This window comes from Pseudorasbora parva, chromosome 6, assembly GCF_024679245.1.
Source record: "Pseudorasbora parva isolate DD20220531a chromosome 6, ASM2467924v1, whole genome shotgun sequence".
Taxonomy (NCBI): Eukaryota; Metazoa; Chordata; class Actinopteri; order Cypriniformes; family Gobionidae; genus Pseudorasbora; species Pseudorasbora parva.
In genome coordinates, this window is record NC_090177.1 from 33,785,616 (window position 1) to 33,808,121 (window position 22,506).

Below are 22,506 nucleotides of genomic sequence, written 5' to 3' on the forward strand. Positions count from 1 at the left end.
TTACCCCTGTGGATTTGCTCACTGGTTTGCACCGTGGGTATTCTACGTAGGTTGTGCGCCACTGCACATTGTTTACACTACACACAAAAGAGCTTTCTATGTAGGAAATGTGCCCACTTTACAGTCTGCACTCCTGCACCCAAGCACTTTTCACAAAGTTCACTCTCGCACACACAATATAAATGTGAGGCGTGCGCCCACTGCAAAGCCTGCACCGCCAAAACTAACACTATCCCCACAGTGTTACAAGCAGTGTTACAGCACAAGCAACCCGGCTAACAGGCCCCTATTACTAAGCGGCCAGCCCCCGAATCTAATTCAACCCCTGGCTTTACGAGCCCAGGCCTGGCAGGCCATTCCTGGTATATAATATTGGGTGTTGAACATATAAAACGAGGTTCTCGCTACAGTTTTGCTCGCAGACCCCGCGATTCAAGCCGTGGTCGAGCCCTCTGTAAGAAGCAGTGTCAGTCACGTGCTTCTCGCTGAGGCATTGAGACTGTTAAAGGAGAGAGCGGCGAAAACAGTACACCCGACGCTAGCGAGTCAGGTTTTTACTGTCGCTAATTCCTCATGCCGAAAATGGGTGGCGGTCTCAGGCCCATTTTCCAGGCATCTGAACAAAGCACTTATGACACGCTCGTTTCAAGGTGCTGACGGTGAAACAAATCCTCGCGCACATTCGCCCCGGGGATTGGGTTTTCTCAATAGATCTGAAAAACGCATACTTCACGTTACGATAACCCCCCACCCCCACTACAGGCCATTCTTGAGATTCGCCTTCGAGGGGCAGGCTTATCAGTACAGTCATTGTCATAGACTCAAGACTTACGGCATAAGAACCGTGCATGGCTAAGCATCTCCTTTTATGGGCAGAGCACAATCTGAGCTCCCTAAGGGCGGCTTACGTGCCAGGTATTCTGAATCAGGGTCTGGACATGTTATCCAGAGGACCCATGTCCCCAGGGGGATGGTCCCTTTACCCGCAAACAATTCAGCTCGCACAGCACACGCTGCCCAATATTTTTTCTGCAAACGCAGGGATGCCCTGGCCCATGTTGGCCCAGACTCCCTCTATATGTTCCCTCCGATCGCGATCCAGCTGCAGCCTGTGCTTTTTAATAGCCCCACTTTGGAAGAACCGTACATGGTTCTCCAAACTGTTTCAGCTGTCAGACACAGCCCCATGCCTATTCTGCCAATGAAAGGGAAGGTCTGGCATCCCAATCCCGAGCTGTGGGCCCTCCACGTATGGCCCATCAACGGTATCCGGGAACCTCTCTGACAAGTTATGAACACTATTTCGGAAGCTAGAGCCCCTGCTATCTGGCAGCTCTGCTTTGAAGTGGTCAGTGGTTTTCTAACCAATGTGCTACGCGAAACATCGACGCACACTCATGCGAACTGGCGGAACCGCTCGCTTTCTCCAAGAGCTAATGGATGCGGGTCGTCCCCCCTCCATACTCGGGGTGTGTGTCTCCGCCATAGCAGCTAGCCACGCTCCGATCGCGGCACATTCACTAGGGAAAAGTGATCTTATTGTGTGTTTTCTTAAAGGGGCCAGGAGATTCAGCCCGCCTTGCCCCTACCTCGGTCCCTATTTGGGACCTCGCCATGGTTTTGGAGGCCGTGAAGGGTTCCCCCTCCTAACCACTTCAGAACACGAGCTTGAAGCACATATCACTCAAAACCGTTTTTCTGCTGGCGGTGGCCTCGGTTAACCGAGTGGGTGGCTTACCTGCACTCTCCGTGAGCCCTTCCTGTCTTGAGTTTGGGTCCAGCAACTTCAAGGTTGTGCTCAAACCGAGGCATGGTTTTATGCTGAAAGTGCTATCAACCCCTTCAGTATGCAGGTCTTTGCACTGCTTAACCCGCGTCTCAGAGAGAATAAGACGCAAACCTATTCTGCCCAGTCAGAGCATTGAGATTGTATCTAGAGCGCTCCGCCCCCTTCAGGCAGTCGGATCAGCTCTTCATTGCTTCGGTGGCCGCACTAAAGTTTGTGCTGTCATGAAACAGTCTCTCACACTGGATAGTGGATGCAGTCCCACTAGCATATAGGTCCAGGACCTAACCTGTCCTACAGGCATTTAAGCCCACTCCTCTAGAGGCATGGCCTCATCTTGGGCTTGGTCGTGTGACATTTCTTTGGAAGATATCTGTGCGGCGGCAGGCTGGGCCTCTCCGTCCACTTTTATCAGATTCTACAAGTTGGAGGTTCCAGCTCTACAAGCAGGGCTCTCTCCATCTAGGCTCTATCTTGACCCTGGCAAACAGATTGCCTTACATTTTGGCCTGTACACATTAGTCCTTAAGCACTATTCATTCATCATAAGATCCGACTATGTCCGATCAGCTGTTCAAACGAACCGACTCTTCCGGTTCTTCATTCCCCTTATAAGCCGCCTCTGTCGGTGTCTCGGGGGTTTATAACATGTGCTTTGGGTATACTGGGTCAGTCAGCACACACGGCGCTTTACATTGTGTTCCCATACGTAATACGAGGAACCTCTCTCGAAAGGGAACGTACTCGGTTACTTTCGTAACCTCGGTTCCCTGAGAGAGAGGAACGAGTATTACGTTCCGTGCCGTGTTTATGCTTCTCAGGTATCGCTTCAGTCGATCTTAAAACCTGACACCTATGGCGAATTAGGGTCTTATATAGCCTCCTGTATGCAAATATAAGCACCTTTTTCGGCGGGCTTCTGGAACGCCCCCCATTGGTTCGTTCCTCTCAGCCGCCTCACCATAGGTTCCTGCAGTTGCCGCAGCCCGGCCAATCAGAGCGCTCCTCGCGCTGGGCTATGGCCGTGCAGCTCACTGCGCTTTACATAGATACCTTTATTAAAAGTTTTGCTTCACATTCTCGAGAAAAGGAGTTTTTCCCATACGTAATACTCGTTCCTCTCTCTCAGGGAACCGAGGTTACGAAAGTAACCGAGTACGTTTTACACTACTCTTTACAGTTAAACAGGCTGTTTTCCATACTTTACCTTTAAGACTTCTGGGTGTAAATAACTTGGCTAATCTCAGCATAGTTCACACTATTGTTCATTAGTACATTAGTTCATTAGACTAGCTGAGCAGTCATTGTAAATGTGACTACAAAATTACGCCTTAGCCACAAATATTTCTAAATGGGCTGTTTTTGCAGATTAGCTTCACAAAATAGTCTGTGTAGACACAAGTTATGCATAAATACAGTAGGTCTACATGGTCATTGGATATTTCAAAAGAGCAAGAAAAATCCTGTTTTCTATTTTATGTCCCCTTTAGCATGATGAAAGGAAACCCAGACTGGCATTTGAATGGGTTTGTGCAGTGACTGGTCCTTCCTTAAGCTCAGGGCTTCCAAAACCAAAAGAATGCTTACAGTTTTTCAGAAGAAAAGACAATAGACATTGTTCAGCAATAGTGCTTGAGCTCTTGCATTGATGTTTTGAATCAAAAACTTTTTTGTCCTTGAATGAAAATGACACCCTCATGTCGTTCCAAACCCATATGACACCAAACAAGATGTTTTGAGTAATTTAGCGGTTGCTATCTTACTCAAATATAGCTTGAGGTTGCTGGAGCGAATCAGTCCGATTCTTGAAAGAATCATTTTTGTGAACTGGATCAACTGAATTGAACAGAACTATTCCTTAGCCAACGATTGTTCTTTAAGAGCAGGATTTTTAATGTTAACTGGACTGTGGTGAAAGCGTTCTTGTATTGCATTTGTTCTGACCTTTTCAGAGATTGTAGAACTAAATGAAAAGTGAGAGTATTCTTAAGCTGTGTCACAAAACAACTAGTGACTCCACAGTATCTCACATTTGTGTCTTGGAAAGAGCAGGCTGCTTTAATGGATCCCCTGAACTTTTTCCGTGTAGGATTTCCCTGTTGTTTGTTGCTTCAGTTATTGAGTAACTCAAATCATCAGCTCTCATCTTAGCTTAGGGTGTATTCACACCAGGAAAGTCTGCTAGATCACTTGCTTTGGTCCGGACCAAATACAATGTAGATGTTTTTTGGTTTGGTGTGGTTCATTTTCACACTGGCCTTTTTGCAAGTGAACCAAAATCTGTAAGCAAAACCACATGTGCTAAGGTCATCCATTCATTGGACAGAAATGATCAAGCAGGGAAAAACAGGAAGTGCACAAAAAGGCTAATCAGGGAGATCTTTTGTAATGCAATTTTTATTCTTTAATGAAACTTTAATGAAACGAAGAAATTATAACTTTATTTGGTGTTAACGCAAAAATGAATAAACTTATGAGAGTCATATGACACAATGTCATCTATACCAGGGGTTCTCAACTGGTGTATTTATATATATATATATATATATATATATATATATATATATATATATATATATATATATATATATATATATATATATATATATATACACACACTGACGAGGTTCAGCGATTTAAAAAAAAAAAGAGTAGGATTTGGTTTCATAAACTGAAAATAAAGATTTCGAAAATCAGATCACTACATTCATATTCTGAATACTAATCCTTTTCCTGGATGATTTATGAAAATGTGAATGTGCAGCAAAATAAGGCTTTGAAATGACACTGGACGTTAATACAGTAAATTGTTTTTCTCGTGTTCATAATTGTATGTCATATTTCAATGTCACTTTGATATAGATGCTTTCGGATGATAGTACACATCCTGGAATATTATTATATCTCATTACTCTTGCCTAGAGGACAGTTTAAGAAGTGGCAAAGCTTTCCTTACTCTCTATTACTATTTAATCTAGGACATTGGCCTTGGGAATGGATTTTATGTGTTTTTCATTTTGAATTGCCATTTTTTAATATATTTAATGCAAACACATTGCCCATTTGGGAAATTAAAGACTTGCTGTACTGTATCATGGTAAATGCACAAATAAAAGACAAGAGTCATTTCCCTCCCCACCAGAAAAAAAGGGTATGCCGGTAGCTTAGTATATTCTCATGTAGCCTAATGACTAACAGCATAAGGCCTCCCCAAGGCAGCTTGTTCGTGCGAAGAACTGTCTCTAAGGGCTAGATTTACTAAATACAGCTAAATATCGTGCAAGCGCAATTCCACAAAAGCGCAGGTGGGAGTGGAGAGTTCTGCATATGATCTACTGCTTAAAGAACACAGATGTAGCCAGATCATTTCCACAATGACCAACGCAATCTACCAAGAGCAGCGCAAATTAGTACCTGGTTTAAGACATGTTGCCGTATTTTGCTGCCGTACCATGGGTGGAGCAGCGCAATGATATTTTGAGGTACTGCGTAATATCATTGCACCACTGCACCAATGGTACGGCAGCAAATTATGCAGGAGTGAGAGTATAGTTCCTAGCCATATCGGAGAAAATCGCAAGTTTTAATTTTTCCGTCGGTCTTAGTACACAATGTAACTATCAGTGATGCCAGTAACACGTTACTTAGTAACGCGTTACTCTAATCGGACTACTTTTTATCAGTAACGAGTAATCTAATGTGTTACTATTTCTAAACCAGTAATCAGATTAAAGTAATTTATCCAAGTCACTGTGAGTTACTATTTTAGTCATTTTCCTAAGTAAAAGATAAAAATAAATGTATTTTTGCTTTCTTCTTGCGTCTCGGGTAGAGTATTTTTTCAGGAAATATTTTATAATTTCAATTTAAAATGTCAGGAGATACATTGTTGACATTACTGTTAAAAATGCACTTCCAATAAAGTGAGTGCTGACAAAAAAAGGTTGTCATTTCTATGTTGAGGCTGCAGGGGTTTTGTCAGCAACAGTGTTAATTTTGACAGCAAATTCAGATTTAGTCTTAGTCTTAGTCTTTTGAATAACACACCATTTAGTTTTAGTCCCATTTTAGTCATCGTAAATCTTTTAGTCTTAGTCTAGTTTTAGTCGACTAAATATCATAAGAGTTTTAGTCTTAGTCTCACGGGTCGGTTTGTATAACGTTTTAGGTTCACGGTTTCAGTACGGTTCGGTATTTGCTATGTTCACAGAATAAAGGACTATTAAAAATAAAGAAGATAAGAGCAAATAACTTAAATACAAGCAGTAGCATAAATAAATTCTATTAAGCAAAGATACTGATAAAATGAACAATGCATTTCCTGTTTTTCAGGTAGGTCTAACGTTAGTTTTAGGTAGAGAAATAGAATAAATAATCAAATGTAAAATAACTACTTATTTAACTGTTTAAATGAAAGATTAATCCTTATTAAACTTACACAAGCTATTCAATCAAGAGCAGTGAGTCCTCATATTTTCTTTGACATTAAAGGTTGCTGCCCCTTTAAGACAGGGGTATGCGTCATCTTTCTCGACTGTATAAAGTTCACTTAAGGCATATTCAGACTATATCTGCTTGGATACTTAACAAGATGGACATGTTGACATACGTTTTGTATGAGTTTGTCCGTTCAAGCGCAAGACTTGAACGATAACTGAATATTTGCGCGCTGTGGGACGCGTGCGCGCTCTCGGATGACAGATCTTCACACAGCGCGTGCGCGCTCTCATTCGCGTCTTCTGGCGAATATACCCGTCCCGGGTGAGGACGGCGAAATGACTGGACAAACGGCAGCACTCGCATGCATTGAACACAGTTTACAAAGAGAAACCATTTTGCCAGTTTTTATTTTATTATCGTTGTTGTTGTAGCCTATCACTGAGGAGCCAGCACGTGTATCCATCGACAGAAACATACATAAAGCATTATTTTCAAGTTACAACCCATATCAAAGATGCGTCATCATCAGATGTAAGATGGATCGCGGTGCAAGTGCGTTTTACACGGCACCCCGGTTGGGAAACGCTGGTCTAATCAATACAGGTCAGACGTGGTTTTCTTTAGCTTCTATTTTATTCCAAGCAGGGCTCTACGCTAACTTTTTTCTTGAGGAGCACTTGTGCTCCTAATTTAAAAAAATTAGGAGCACAGTCAAAAATTTAGGAGCACATTCTAATCCATCAAACACATTCCAATTATAACTTTCCCATTACAGGACGATATTTGTCCTTTAATGTCCAGGGTCCTTTTTACCATTATAAGAGCAATGTTTTCTAATCTTATTAAATGTATGCATCATCTGTCAATTTCTTAAATTCAACATAATTCTGACATAATATTATCATTAACTTCTGAGAGTACAGCACAAATACACACAAAAAGCAGAACTGGACTTCATACTATCAAACACCTATGCATTTAATGCATGAGTTAATGTTGTATGAATGTTTTACATATACGTTTTTGAATTTAGAAATATGTACAAATTAAACTTTAAAAGTTTAATATTTTAAATAAAAAAAAGTCCATGCAAAGTATAAATATGAAAATAAAAACCGCCAGTAGGTGGCGGCAAGTCATTCAGTCAATAGTTCAAAACACAGATTCATTTGAATCGAATCGCTTGGAGATGTGAATCAGTTCTGGTGAGGCTTTGATTTTCACAAATAGACAATGTTGTGGCTAAAACGTTGTTACTTAATATCAACTTGTCTATTAGATTTTTGTACGAGATCAGTATCACACATGCAATCATGCCAATACTCGGAGCTATAGCAAGCTGTAACTTTTGGCGCTCTGGCGCTTCATAAACAGAACCGCATGCGTCTCGCGGGAGAACATTGCAGCCGGATCTACTTCTCTCTGTTTGTGGTGAGTCACGCAGATATTGTGCTAATCCGCAGCGGGAATAATTTATTTTGTGTGTAACGTTACAGTGATTCAGAATAAGACAAAAACCCGGTTTGGAAAAAATCTTCATGATATACTCGCTCATTATATACATTTAGTATTTTTTTTTAAACAGCATGTGTGATAAAGATTAACTCAAGGGCTTTTTAAATGTATTATTAATACATTATTGTTTGATGGCATTTATGCCCCAAGCATCCGCTAATTTCTGGGCTTGTTTATGATAATCCAAACGTGGTATTTCCAGTTAATTTTGATTTGGCTGATAAACAGCGCGAAGCGTCTGGTAAAGTGCGCATGGCTGCGTCGTCAGACTCGTCACACATGTTTCACTTCAATCGTTGTAAACAATCGTTGTTTGAAGTGTAGTCCGTCGCACACGTTTTTGCACTTCTTCTGCTGAGTGCTGACTGAAGGCATGAAAAGCAGTTGATTGCAGTAGGAAACATAGCCTAACAGTTTCTCAGTGTTGATTCAGTCAGTGTTGTAGTTTTTATTCCGATTGTACACATCCATTCATGAGAATCGATTGGGTCACTCGCACAGGTGCGCCTAAATATTTTTTCACAGTCGCACGCAGTAATTATTAGCAGGGTTGCCAGGTTTTCGCAACAAAACCAGCCCAATGGCCAATCAAAAATAGCCCAAAAGTAGCCCAATGGCCAATCCAACTAGCCCAAAACTAGCCCAATACCAAAAAAATCTAAATATAACACTCCAATACACATTTTATGGTAGTGTTATGCACTACACACCAGTAATACTAAAATATAATTGTATAAGTAAGTAACTGTATAAGTAATTATAAACAGTCTATTTTCATAAATAAAATCATCTTACCTTAAGATTGACAGCTGATGAACGTAATGATGAGCTGATTAGCTTAAAAACGTAATGGATGCAGGCGGGAAAATGCAGAATTACAACTCCAGTGGAAGTAAACCACAAACTTGTGAAATTCATTTCAAATTAAAAATAATGTAAAATAAACATTGCAATATTCCTCATTAAATGTTAATTTACAGAAAATTCTTCTGTGTATGACATTTATTTTTTAAATTATTATTTACCACCAACAACCCTGGAGAGCACGCATTCGGTTACCATAGAAACGAAAACAGCCGGTGCAGCCGCAGCACACACACACACACACACACACACACACATTAGCGAACAAGCCCAGCAGTGCCACTGTACCTCACAAAGTGTGCGCTCATCAGCACAGTTATGCTGATATGATATTGCTTATGTCATCATCCTAGAATCCTTGTTATCATTGGTGGAATATGAATTGTCTAAAGTAAAATATTTATTTCAACACAACCATTTCAGCTAAATATAACTGATGCAATATGTTAAACCTTTAACCCGCGGAATAAAAAATCAACCCGCGGCAAGTGGTTAAAAGTAGCCCAATTCCGCGGGAAAACCGCGGACTTGGCAACACTGATTATTAGGCGTAAATGCGCCCAAAATGGGCGTTATGTAGAGCCCTGCCAAGTTTAGCAGCTAGCGGAAACACGGTGGTTTATCTGATAAAATAAACTTGGCGTGCGTGCTTTGGCATGTAACTCATGTGCCTCTGACATTTCTGTTCTGTCTTTTCTGTGTAACTGCTGCTGCGTTTGTTTAGCTGTTGCGCTTGCATTTGCCGCGGCTTTTTTAAATGGCTCTCGGCTGCTTCTGCATAGATCAACCTACCCTCAAAGATTCGCTCTGATTGGATTTCTACGTTTCTACCCAACACGGCCCACAAAAAGAGTATTTATGATTGGATCTCTTCTCCATTCGTCCCTCCCATATATTTTTGTCTCATTTTTATTCGTTGACTAAAGTGCCAGTTATATTTCGTCACGTTCTTCGTCATCATATCTGACTTTTTATTTAGTTTTTATTTAGTTTTCGTCCGTGAAAAAGGTTAGTTGACGAATATTTTTCGTCATAGTCTTCGTCAACGAAATTAACACTGGTCAGCAACTACTGAATGTAACTAATAAAGTAAATAGTAATCTTACTTAGTTACTTTTAAAACCAAGTAATCTGTAAAGTAACTAAGTTACTTTTTAAAGAGTGAATGGTAATCAGTAATCTGATTATTTTTTCAGAGTAACTGTGCCAACACTGGTAATTATACACATTACAACATGTAAATAGGAAAATGTTGGTGTTATTTTGTCCCAGTAGGCTAGATGGAGCCGTTTACCTCCAGTCTTTGTGCTAAGCTAGGCTAGCGGTGGGTGCGTCAGACAGAGTTATAGCACGCACAGAGTTGAGAATGATATTTATTGACTTATATAACTCTGGGGGATACGGTGAATAAGCCCCAAAAAGTCGGCGTGTTCCTTTAAATAGGGTGGTAAATACTGGCACAAATACCAGTAAATTGACAAGTGCAAACCTTGGTAAATCACCATGCGTGATTCATTTAAATACTCTTCTCCCATAAATTTTGTGTCTAAAAGGGAAACTCCTACAAATGCATATAATGTCAGCCATAAAAATAACCCTGTCCACACCTTTTCATCGCTAATTTTCACTGACGCCAAAAGAGGGTTTGCACTGGCGCAAGCTGTTAGTAAATCTGGCCCTTAGAAAGGAAGAGCCTGTCTGACGGACTTGCAAAGTGACCAACCACAGTTTGGGTTTATGTGAAATGGATTATTACCACAATATAATATTGATGTGTGGAGAACTATATCAAACAATGATGCATCAGTCTTCATGTAGGACTAAAACTGTACACGCTTAAAAATGTATTGCCATTGGAATGAAGAACGTTTAACATCCATGGAACCTTTCAAATGCACAAAAGGTCCTTTATAGTAGAAAACGGTTCTTAAGATTATTCAAATGTTCTTCACACGAAGAAAAAATTGTTTGGTGAAAGGTTCTTTGGGGAACCAATAGTGGTTCTTCTATGGCATCCCTGTAAAAACCTCTTTTTAGAGCCTTTATTTTTAGGAGTGTTGGCCACCTAGATGACAATTATTTCCTGTCGCCATTGTGCCCTTGAGCCAAACACTTAACCCTTAAATCATGCTACTCCAGAGAGACTGTTCCTGTAATTAGTGTACTTTAAGCCACTTTGAATGAAAAACATTTGCTAAACTGCAAGTGCACTCATGCTGGAAGAGCCCAAAACATAATCCTAAGAGGTCAAGTGTCATGAAATGCCACTGATTTGCCCTTTTGGGATCATTCAAGGTCAGCACAGCGTGTACTGTTGCTCAAAGGTTGTGTGAGATGTCTTTAAGCTTAGAGATTTAGTTTGTTCAGGGTCATAATTGCTTAACATCAGCTGCATTGGTTTACTTGGATATTTCTTTAGAATTGTGTTAACAGCTCTTATTTTTTTGTCTAATTATTTTAGAAGTATAGTCATGCTGCTGATATTGAGCATAGTGATGAGCAATTGTGATTTATCGGAAACCAAAGTTAAAATGAAAATTAAAACTTAAAATGGTTTATTAATTGATAAAATAATTCATCTGGATAGAAGCATTTAATTAGCACATAAGGAAGTTTCAACTTTTTAATGATACAGTTATAAAGTAAATCAATTATTATTTCGTCCTTCCAAAACTGTTTTTTATTTTCTGCAGAATATTTTCAGTTGCCTAAATTTCGGTGCATCACTAATTGAACATTTAGATTTTTCTTCGATGTTGAGTTTTTGGATCAATAAAATATGGATGAACTTGTTAACATCGGTCAATGATCATTTATTAATCTAGGTGATGTTAAAGTTACACTGTGTAACTATTGGCCCTCTAGCCATTAAAAAAAAAAAACATGCATTTTGCAGAAGAACATTGTTTTGGTTGTGCTTCAGCTCTGAGTAACTGTGTGGATGAATATGACCCTTCACAATAGATAATACTTCACAATGAACTCTGTTAGAGAGAAACATATGGCAATTTGTCTGTTCAATAAAACACCATCTCCTTGTTACTTTTGCAACATTTCAAATCCCTCAGTTCTCACAATCTCCAGAAAAGCCAAGCCAATGTTGATTCTGGTTGATTCACATTCTCTTTTTGCCAGCAGACTCACCTCTGTTCAGGACTGGAGTCTTTTTAAGTGGATGATTCCCTGGAGGTTGAAGATTTAGCATGACCATATCAACTTTTCTCACTCGTTGTGACAGCTCACCTCTTTTCTCTATTTATGGATACAACGAGAGTGGCGTTTGTGTTCATTAGTGTGCACAAGGTCATGTGTTGCAATTTACAAAGCATTTCTTTGACTAAAATGCCACAGGCAACAAAACAAGGTGTAAAACAAATTTATATCATGCATTATTGAAATAACACAATGGCTTTAGTGTGCCTCTGTTATTTTATCTTGATCCAGTGTTGCGTGCTATCTTTTTCTTTATCTTCTTTGTTGTTGTTGTAAGTTCTTATCAACTTGGTGTGACTAAACAAAGGTATAACATATCTCCTCTCCAGTCTCCACCACTCAGCTGGTGTGTGGTGGGCCTTCTGGCACATTGGTGGTGGTTGAGGAGATTCCCCCTTCTATATGTAAAGGCCCAATTAAATTGTAAACTATATTCACAAACAAATCAATACTATTCCCATGGGTCTAATGCCAAATTGCCTGCATTCTGTGAGAGAAAGGATATCTTGGCATATATGGCACACTCACTTTAACAGAAATTGGCCTAGCCTTCAAATAAAACGATGGATACTTATACAGGTTTGGATTGCTTTAGAAAGATACTAGCCTTATTTTAAAGAAGACCTATCATGTTCCTTTACATGTTCAACTTTGTGTAATGTTGCTGTTTGAGCATGAAAATGGTCTGGAAAGTTACAAAGCATAAAGTCACTCACTCCAAAGGGAGTTATTCTCTATATCAGTAACACTGTTTCTGAACACTTTGAAACGCCTTGATTGAGTTTTCTTCCAGGAATGTAAATAATTCCCGCCCAAGCCTACATGTATACAGGTGCTGGTAATATAATTAGAATATCATGGAAAAGTGTATTTATTTCAGTAATTCCATTAAAAAAGTGAAACTTGTATATTATATTTATTCATTACACATACTGAATTATTTCAAATGTTTTTTTGTTTTTTTTAATTTTGATGATTATTACTAACAACTATGGAAAATCCCAAATTCAGTATCTCAGAAAATTAGAATATTACTTCAGACCAATACAAAGAAAGGATTTTTAAAAATCTTGGCCAATTGAAAAGTATGAACATGAAAAGTATGAGCATGTACAGCACTCAATACTTAGTTGTGGCTCCTTTTGCCTGAATTATTGCAGTAATGCGGCGTGGCATGGGATCAGTCTGTGGCACTGCTCAGGTGTTATGAGAGCCCAGGTTGCTCTGATAGTGGCCTTCAGCTCTTCTGCATTGTTGGGTCCTGCATATCGCATCTTCTTCACAACATCCCATAGATTTCCTGTGGGGTTAAGGTCAGGTGAGTTTGCTGGCCAATACAGGGATACCAGGGTCCTTAAACCAGGTACTGGTTGCTTTAGCACTGTGTGCAGCTGCCAAGTCCTGTTGGAAAATGAAATCTGCATCTCCATAAAGTTGGTCAGCAGCAGGAAGCATGAAGTGCTCTAAAACTTCCTGGTATACGGCTGCGTTGACCTTGGACCTCGGAAAACACAGGGGACCAACACCAGTAGATGGGATGGCACCCCAAACTGACTGTAGAAACTTTACATTGGACCTCAAGCAACATGGATTGTGTGCCTCTCCTCTCTTCCTCCAGACTCTGAGACCCTGATTTCCAAAGGGAATGCAAAATTGACTTTAATCAGAGAACATAACTTTGGACCACTAAGCAGTCCTTTTTGTCTTTAGCCCAGGTGAGAGGCTTCTGGCGCTGTCTGTTGTTCAAAAGTGGCTTGACACAAGGAATGTGACAGCTGAAACCCATGACTTGCATACGCATCTGTGTGTAGTGGTTCTTAAAGCACTGACTCCAGCTGCAGTCCACTCTTTGTGAATCTCCCCCACATTTTTGAATGGGTTTTGTTTCACAATCTTCTCCAGGGTGCGGTTATCCCTATTGCTTGTACACTTTTTTCTACCACATCTTTCCCTTCTTTTTACCTCTCTTTGAATGTGCTAGGACGCAGAGCTCTGTAAACAGCCAGCCTCTTTTGCAATGACCTTTTGTGTCTTGCGCTCCTTTTAAAAGTTGTCAATGGTCGTCTTTAGGAGAACTGTCAAGTCAGCAGTTTCCCCATGATTGTGTAGCCTACAGAACTGGACTGAGAGATCATTTAAAGGCCTTTGCAGGTGTTTTGAGTTAATTAGCTGATTAGAGTGTGATGTTGAATATCACATACACAATACTCACATATTTTCCTTAGTTGTCAGTTATAATCATCAAAATTAAAAGAAATAAACATTTGAAATATATCAGTCTGTGTGTAATGAATTAATAATTAATTTAGCACTTTGGGATTGTTTTTAACTATGAAAAGGGCTTTACAAATGGAATATATTATTATTATTATTATTATTATTATTATTATTATTATTATTAATATAATATACAAGTTTAACTTTTTGAATGGAATTACTGAAATAAATAAACTTTTTGATATTGAATATTCTAATTATATAACCAGCACCTGTACTGTAAATAAAGGAGTGAGGCCTGGTTGAGTTAGTAGTGTGTTGAAACTTGTGGTTATGGTAAGGGGTGTGACATTTCTAAAACCCGCTAGAAACTAAACACAACGTTACTGCCAGATTTGGAAGAGAGGTGCTGCAACAGTGCAAAATATGTGAAAAATGTGTTTTTTGAACATTTAAGCCTGAAAACGTATTTTTGGTGGTTTGTTTTATTTTTTGCTTTCAATCTGTTGATGTGTTTGCTGCTGACTTCTAATTGAATCCTGCAGTGTGTTGGACTCTGGGAATAGGTAACAGTGCATACTGCTAATAGGCCAACAGGTCAGTCAAACTGTCAAAGCTCTTTTCCTGCTTTTAAAATTGCTGTGTTTTTTTCTTCAGGTGTAGATCTGGCTAGTAAGGGCTGGAAGGAGATCCTGTCTGCCAGCTACAGCAGCTCCACCAGTGGGAACTGGAGCTGGGACGCCAGTGACCAATCGGTGCCCTCCACGCCGTCCCCGCCCCTCTCCAACGATGCCGGCAAGAGCTTCCTGCTTTCCTCCCAGAGTGATGACAACAATGAGGAAACCGAGAGTACACACTTCCTCTTTGAGGATCCCATCCCCCGGAAACGAAAGGTAGGGGTCAGGTCATACGAGTGAACTTGTGTGGTTTATCAGACATCAGTAACAATGTGGAGTTCTGCAGTAGTTTTCGTGGAAAAAGATGGCAGTGAATTTACCTTCAGTAATTTTAAGACCTCCATTAAACACATCGGCTTGACTCTTGCACAACGAGTCTTGTCACCCTCATGATGGAGTGTTTTCCTTCTCTCTTTCATTCTCTCCTTTTCGTCCCCTCTTCTATTCAGTTTTTTTGAAGTGTGGAATCACTCCAGAACGTGAATGTGGTTTCAATGTCAGGAAGCCATTAGCCTTTCTGCCTGCCTACCTTCTTTTTTGTAGAGGCCGATGATGTGTGTGTGTGCTTGTGTGTCTGTGTGTTTTTGTGTGTGTATGAGGGGGGGTTTCCGTTACAGATCCACTCGGGCTTATCCTTTCACAGCGCTACACACATCTTAACACAAGTTTTTCCACACAATTCCCGAGTGCACACTCTTGTATACATGGATCCTGTCATGCCTAAAACGCCTCTTTCTGAAGAAAAGGAGAAAAGCATGTTTTTTTTTTTCTTTTCTTTCCTTTTTTTTCTACACAATATTTCTCAATTCTGATGCAATATGTGCAATCCCAGATATTGGATGCAGAAATTAATTGGGCATAAACACGACAGAAAAACTTTCCTTAAGCGTTAGATGACATTTTAAAGTAATGTTCTGTTTTTTACAGTAATGTTATGTGAATTAGTGATAAGTATTAACTTATCTTTAAAAGAAGTGTAGAAACAAAAATCACATTTGCAGCAAGACACTTGCTATGGAAATGAATAGAGCAAAACACTGCACTGGAATAAATGTTTAAAAGTAATATCTTTTAAACACCATATCTGTGCAAAGTCGTACTCTCAAAGTCTAATCTTTCAATTCCTGTCATTACCATGTGAAGTTTGTAAACCAAGTAACTTTGCAAAATATGCCACGTTATCAGCAAAATCCAGTTACAAGAATTACATCATAAAGGTTACATAAAAAAGCTTATCCACGGTAGATAAACAGATGATTTTACAGCTCTACAACCCAGCACAACTTTACTTTTGACTTAATTTTTTTGTGTGTAAAGGACACAATTCTGTTGTGAAAGCCTGTGGACTTCCATTATAACCTTATCAAAAAATCCTAAAGGATGTGTACTGCATTGCTGATAGAATTTCTTTCATAACTTTGATCTTAAAAGACTTAAAAAATACTTATTGGGACCCTACTAAGACCCTACAAAACTTTTTTTTTAAGTTATATTTTGTCAGCTTAGTGTCTTTTTTTTATTTCAAAAGAATTCGTAGGGGATTGAAGAAGGCAGGGGTCTCAAACTCGTGGCCCCCTACTTGACATCAAATCTTAGTGTTAGTGCAGCCCGTGCATTGTTCTGAAAAGCACATTTTTGCTGAGTTGTTTGCTACCTCACTTTGTGTGTGTGTGTGTGTGTTATTGGTTGACACCATGTGATTGACAGAAACAGAATTTGGGGCTGATCCGTGCTGATCGGACAGTCGAAACGAATGTGGTCTAACAGTGCTCAGATGGCCAATCAAATCAAAGTAGGCGGGGTTCATGCACAGTCTTCCCACACACACACTCAGATGAGCATGTCAATCTATTGCTTAATGCCATTGTGGAAAGAGACTATTCTTTCCAGTGAAATAAAAAAATAAAAATGCACTCACACAAATGCACACAAAATGCAACGTTTCCATGCTCTTAATCATTGATGAACATCTTTGCTTTTAATGAAGAAGAAAAAACTATATGGGAGCGGATTACAACTTTTGACAGTTTACTATAATTCTACCACTGGGGAACTCAAATATTAATAGCGGATCTACGTATTCAAAAACTCATGTGAAGAATCTCTGGACTAATAATATATGTGACGCAAATTAATACAAATATTGTTTGCAAATAGTCCCAAAAAGATTATTCCCCAACTAGAATTTTGTTCACTGTTCTGTTTGACCTGGTAACGGCCTTGCTTTGAGTTAGTCTATTATTTGAAATAAAATTTAAATCGTTCATAATTTCATTATTACATAACGATTTAATTTCTATAAGCTTTATTTTTATTTTTTATTGAGTAGGCAAGAAACCTATGTTCATGAAGAACCATTCATGTTCAGAAGGAAAGTTCAAATTCGGAAGACCAGTTCATGTTCAGAAGAAACATTCATGTTAAAGAACCCTTAACAATAAAGACTGAGAAGATTGGATAGGTTGTGCTCTTTTTTTTATTTGATGCGGCCCAGCCTGACCCAGAGTCTACCTCCACCGGCCCCCAGGTAAATTGAGTTTGAGACCCCTGCCTTAGGGGATCCCATTAGGATGGTTTCAGATTATTTTAGAAACCCCATTAGCCATCCTTTACACAACTAGAAATTTTGTCAAATTGTCGAATACAGGAATCAAAGAATAGATAGTAGAGTTGTTTATTTCACGCTGGTGCGCATTACATAATATTTAATATGGGTTCAGCTCATTTTTGGCTAGAGTGTAATTCTCCTGTGTGTGTGTACAGAGACAGATGGATGTGTCCCGTACTGCTTGTGCTTGTCTTAGGCAACAGCGCTGGCTACCTCTTCTATTATTTCAGCTCACCAGAGGCCTCCCTGCATGCATATATGTCCTGCCATAGCCAATAAAAACCACTGTGAATGAAGGAGACGAGAGAGAAAAAAGTTCCTTGAGCCGAACCTAGCCAAATGTTGAGCAGATGGGTGAAGTGTAACATAAGAGGACTGGCGGTTCATTCATAAAGACAGATGGAAACGTACATTTCCCAGCCCTTTCTCCGTCGGTTTTGGTTGTCCCATCATCTCTGACGAGGCTTCGACAGGGAATGTTTCATAGGCTTTTGTGAGAACAGGCGAGAGTATTTGTTGTTTTTGTGTGTTTGAGAGCAGACACACAACCCCTCATTGACTCTGATGAGGGTAGTAAACAGGTCCGGACATGTTAAATGTTTCAGAGTTAATGTGATCATTTTTCTCACAAATTAAGTTCCCGGTGTGGTTTATCAGAAGAAATAATGATAAATATAAATATAATGACAATATAATCTTGGCTCACTGTTTGTTCTGGAGTGCCTTTCATTCACACCGTTCTCAGTGTCAACTATGGGAATATGACACAGTAAATAACGTAGTATATTAGTGTTATATTAGTAGTATATATATATAGTGTTAGCACACTTTCCACAATATTAACATTCAACTAAAAAATTAACTATTGGTAAATAAATTGAGAATATTTGCCTCCAATAAATATATCTATATGTTTGGACTGCTGCAGTACATTTTTAAATAAAATCAACTCGGATGTTTAAGTAATTTCAACTTAAATTACTTAACTTATTTTGATGCGTTTAAGCTATGTTAAAACATATGTTGTCATTAATTATTGATCATATATACGGTATATATATATATATATATATATATATATATATATATATATATATATATATATATATATATATAATTTTTTTTTTTTTTTTTTTTTTTTTTTTACCGTATAGCAATACATGTATTTATAATTGTATATATTTATCAATAAATGTCAGCAGATGTCAACAGATCTGCATATCAGAATGATTTCTTAGGACTGGAGTAATGATGTTGAAATACAGCTGTGACATCACAGGAATACATTACATTTTATTTAATTATGTCATTTTACTCAGTTCTTGGCACTTGTCGAGTGTCAACTTAGGATATTGGATATATTATATAAGTATAAATCGCAGCAAAGTGTGTGAGAGTGATTCATCGTTTGGATCACCCACAGAAACACAGGTATCAAGTATGTTAGATAAACACATGCGATTTAGAGCAAGAGGAAAAATCTAAATACACTTGAGCACTGGTGAACGTGACAGAACAGCAAAGCACAGGAGGTGTGAATCTCCCACACATGACACGCTGATGCCGTCACCTGGCAGTGTCACTGTTGTTTTGAAGTGCTGTAATAGTTGTTTCACTGCAGCAGTGAAGAGCCCTCGTGCCTTTGGGGCAGCAGTGGGCTGAAGGGAATTTCTGCTGCACATACACATGAGGCTTATGCAATCAGACCTATGAATCACTGCAGATAGCGGCCTTGACTGCAAATAGAGCAGATCTCTTTTTAAAGATGCACTTATTAATTATTATTCTCTCATTATTCATTTTTTAAAGCAGGTTTTATGTTTATAGCTCTAAGTCAGAGCTGTATTGATATTCCTTAGGCATTCGTCAAACATTCAAACTTTGTTTTTTAGCCTTAGGTGGGCTGTCTATTTTGTTTTTTTATAAGCATTATACTTTTTGAGAAATGTAAGATTCAAGTTTGAAATCTCCCATCGGCTTGATAAAATAGAACACTCAAAACAATGATGTCATTGTGAAATTTGCATGTGGATTCGTGATTGGCTGTCTTTACAGTCCAGAAACTTTGGCTTCCCTAAACTTTAGCATCACTTGTATCTCTCCTTCATACAATGTAAATTGTATGCTTGTTTGTTCCAGAACTCCATGAAGGTGATGTTTAAGTGTCTGTGGAAGAACTGTGAAAAAGTCCTCAGCACCTCCTCAGGGATCCAGCGGCACATCCGCACCGTCCACCTCGGGTAAGCGTCAGTCAGAAAGAAAAGAAAAAAATACACCTGGAATAGATGAACATGTTTGTTCTGCAGTTTGAACATTTACACAAGCAATTTGTCTGCCCACACTAGACGTGACTCGACTACAAGACGTGACAAAGTCAATCAAAAATCACAGCCAATCAGAAGAGCATGTGGGCTGAGTCTCTCTGCAAGCGCACTGCACTCACAACGAATTCATAAATATTACACCAATTTAAAGGGATAATTCGCCAAATATTTTTACTTTTGTCATCACTTACTCACCCTTAAAAGTTGTTCCAAACCTGTACGAGTTTCTACTGTTGAACACAAAAAAAAAATTTCCAAGCATGTTGGCAATCAAACAGTGGCCACTGACTTCCATAGTAGGAAAAGAATACTATGGAAGTCCATCATTTGATTACCAACATGCTTCAAAATGTATTTTTTGGGGTTCAACAGTAGAAAGAAACTCGTGCAGGTTTGGAAAAACTTCAGGTAAGTGATGACAAAAGTTTAATTTTTGGATGAACTATCCCTTTATTATTATAAATACATACTGAGTTACTGAAACAATCTTTGTCATAGAATATACTTGTTTGTTCAACGTTCTTGTTTCCTTTTATTTTCAAAATTTCAGGTCAATTATCCATTGTCGCTTTCAGTACAGCTATAAAGTGCACATAAAAAATCACATTAAATTAGTTTAGTATTTAAAAGGCCCATGATCAGTACCTGAGATCATCACTGTCATACTCTGTATGTTGTTGTTCCAGCCGTGACGTCTGTCGCGACTGGTCAGGACACAGTGTTAAAAGTCTTATACACAGAAACGCGGGGACATATTGTGATGTTAAAGCTTTTGAGGCTGCGTTTGTCTGTCAGTCTCTAAGGATGGGTTGGCTCAGGGTGCTCTTCCCTTTCTGAGCTCCATAACAGGAGGAAGAGAGGGAGCCACATTCTGATGGAAGTAGTAAGAGTGTTTTTATAGCCTCTTGTTGCTACCTAACCATCCCATGTAAATCAAGCCCAAGTTATGAGGTTGGCACTGCTGCCCCCTGCCGGCTGCCTGCTGTCACGCGCACAAGAGCACTGAGCCTGCAATCGGAGGCTGGCCTAATTTGTAGTATTGTGTGTTTTCAGGCGGAATGGAGATTCTGACTACAGTGATGGCGAGGAGGATTTCTACTACTCAGAAATCGAGGTGAACATGGACACTCTTTCAGAGGGGCTGTCCAACCTCACGCCCACCTCTCCTACTACGTCCGGGCCGGCCCCTGTCTTCCCCGTCCTGACTTGTGATGTGTCTCGATCTGAGCCCACCCACGTGATCCACACCCCACTCAGCCAGTCAGCACCGTCGGCGCTGTGTCACATCCGCACTGATCACGCTTACCAGGTACCATCGCTCTTCCCTGCGTCTAGACATCTTATTGAACACACAGTCACTTCTATCTGTGGTGTGAGCATGTCATATTACGGGTTTGAGGCTTAGCGATGAAGTCTTCATGCACACTCGCCTACGGTTCATTTGTCAATCTGTATTTGCTTTGAGAACATCATATTCTTTCAGATCCCCCCACAAGGCTATTTTAGTTATTAATTAAACTCAAATCTCTCACCATCAGTGTCAGAGTCAATAAAGCTTTATTATTATAACTATAAACTATATATTCACATCATAAACTAAAATATATTACACTTTGCACCTCATTTTGTATTATTTTCAAGACAACTAATTCAGGGTTTCCGCTGGCCTTAAAATGTCTTAAACTGGATCAGAAAGTCTTAAATTCAATATCTTGGCATTAAATTAGGGTCCTATGATTTCTGTGACGCAAATGTGGACGGAATTGCAGAATCCAATCATAAAAACGGAATTAGCTGTATAACGCAGAATGTCACAGAATTTGTCAAATTTTGGATGAATAAATCAAAAATAGGTCAGATCACTTAAAGAGACAGTTCCCAAAATTTTAATTCTGCTATCATTTGCCATACTAACCCTAATGTCATCATATAAAGTGAGCGAGTCTCTTCAGAAAATGTGGAATAAACCACTCGATTCGTATAGATTAGTTGCTTAGACTGTCAGTGGAGATACAGAAATATTTCCAATTTCCTTAAAAATATCTTAATTTTTGATCCAAATATGAATGAAAGTCAGTTTAAAAATGTAATTTAGCCATTAAAGCAGAAAATTCCAGAACAATTTAAACAGAATAAACTATAAAACAAAACAATAGGGCTCTAAATGCGATTGTAAAATTGAATTGCATGCACTGCAAGACAAAATTGTTCTTCCGTTGTTTTCCAGTACAAACCAACATCCTTAGATCAAGATATATTTAATGACATGCAAAATTAAAAAGAATTCTTGTTTTCTGAGAAATTTTACTAAATTATGGGAGCTTAAAACAGGAACAAATATCTGTCATTAGGTATGAAAATTACTTACATTTGAATGAAGTTGACTTTTATGAACACACTGACAGATTTTTTTCCTTGTTTTAATTATAAAATCACTTTCACAAGATCATAAGATTTCCCAAGATTTCTTATCTCAAACTTTACGTTATTTTCTGTAAAAATGGGCATCTGTTGAAAATTGTATTTTCAAACTTTGAAGTGTCACTTTACTAATATAACTCATTGTGTGCTTAGGCATTTACATTTAGAGAACTTATTGACCTATTGTTCCCTTCAATTTTCTTTATTTTTTCTTATAATGTCTTAAATTTACCTTCATAAAACCTACAGAAACCTTGTAATTAGAGTTCCCGAATAGTATCATTAGCATGTGTCTTAAAGGGACAGTTCACCCATAAATTCTTACTCATGTCTTTCCAAATCCATATATCTTCTGTTTGTCTTTGGAGAACAAATGAAGAGATCGTTTTCTTCTCATTTCTGTCCATTAATTAAATATGAGATAATATTAAAAATATCTTC

General features: G+C 38.8%; 1 protein-coding gene across 2 annotated transcripts in view; it reads left to right on the forward strand.

Moving 5' to 3' along the window:
• Positions 1 to 22,506, forward strand: part of slc2a4rg (SLC2A4 regulator) — a 99,029-nt gene that overhangs the window by 65,294 nt on the left and 11,229 nt on the right. For both annotated transcript variants that reach the window (XM_067446737.1, XM_067446738.1), the window contains exons 4-6: positions 14,693 to 14,928; positions 19,460 to 19,560; positions 20,698 to 20,953. In XM_067446737.1, the coding sequence (XP_067302838.1) occupies positions 14,693 to 14,928; positions 19,460 to 19,560; positions 20,698 to 20,953 (593 nt within the window). The remainder of the gene's footprint in view (positions 1 to 14,692; positions 14,929 to 19,459; positions 19,561 to 20,697; positions 20,954 to 22,506) is intronic.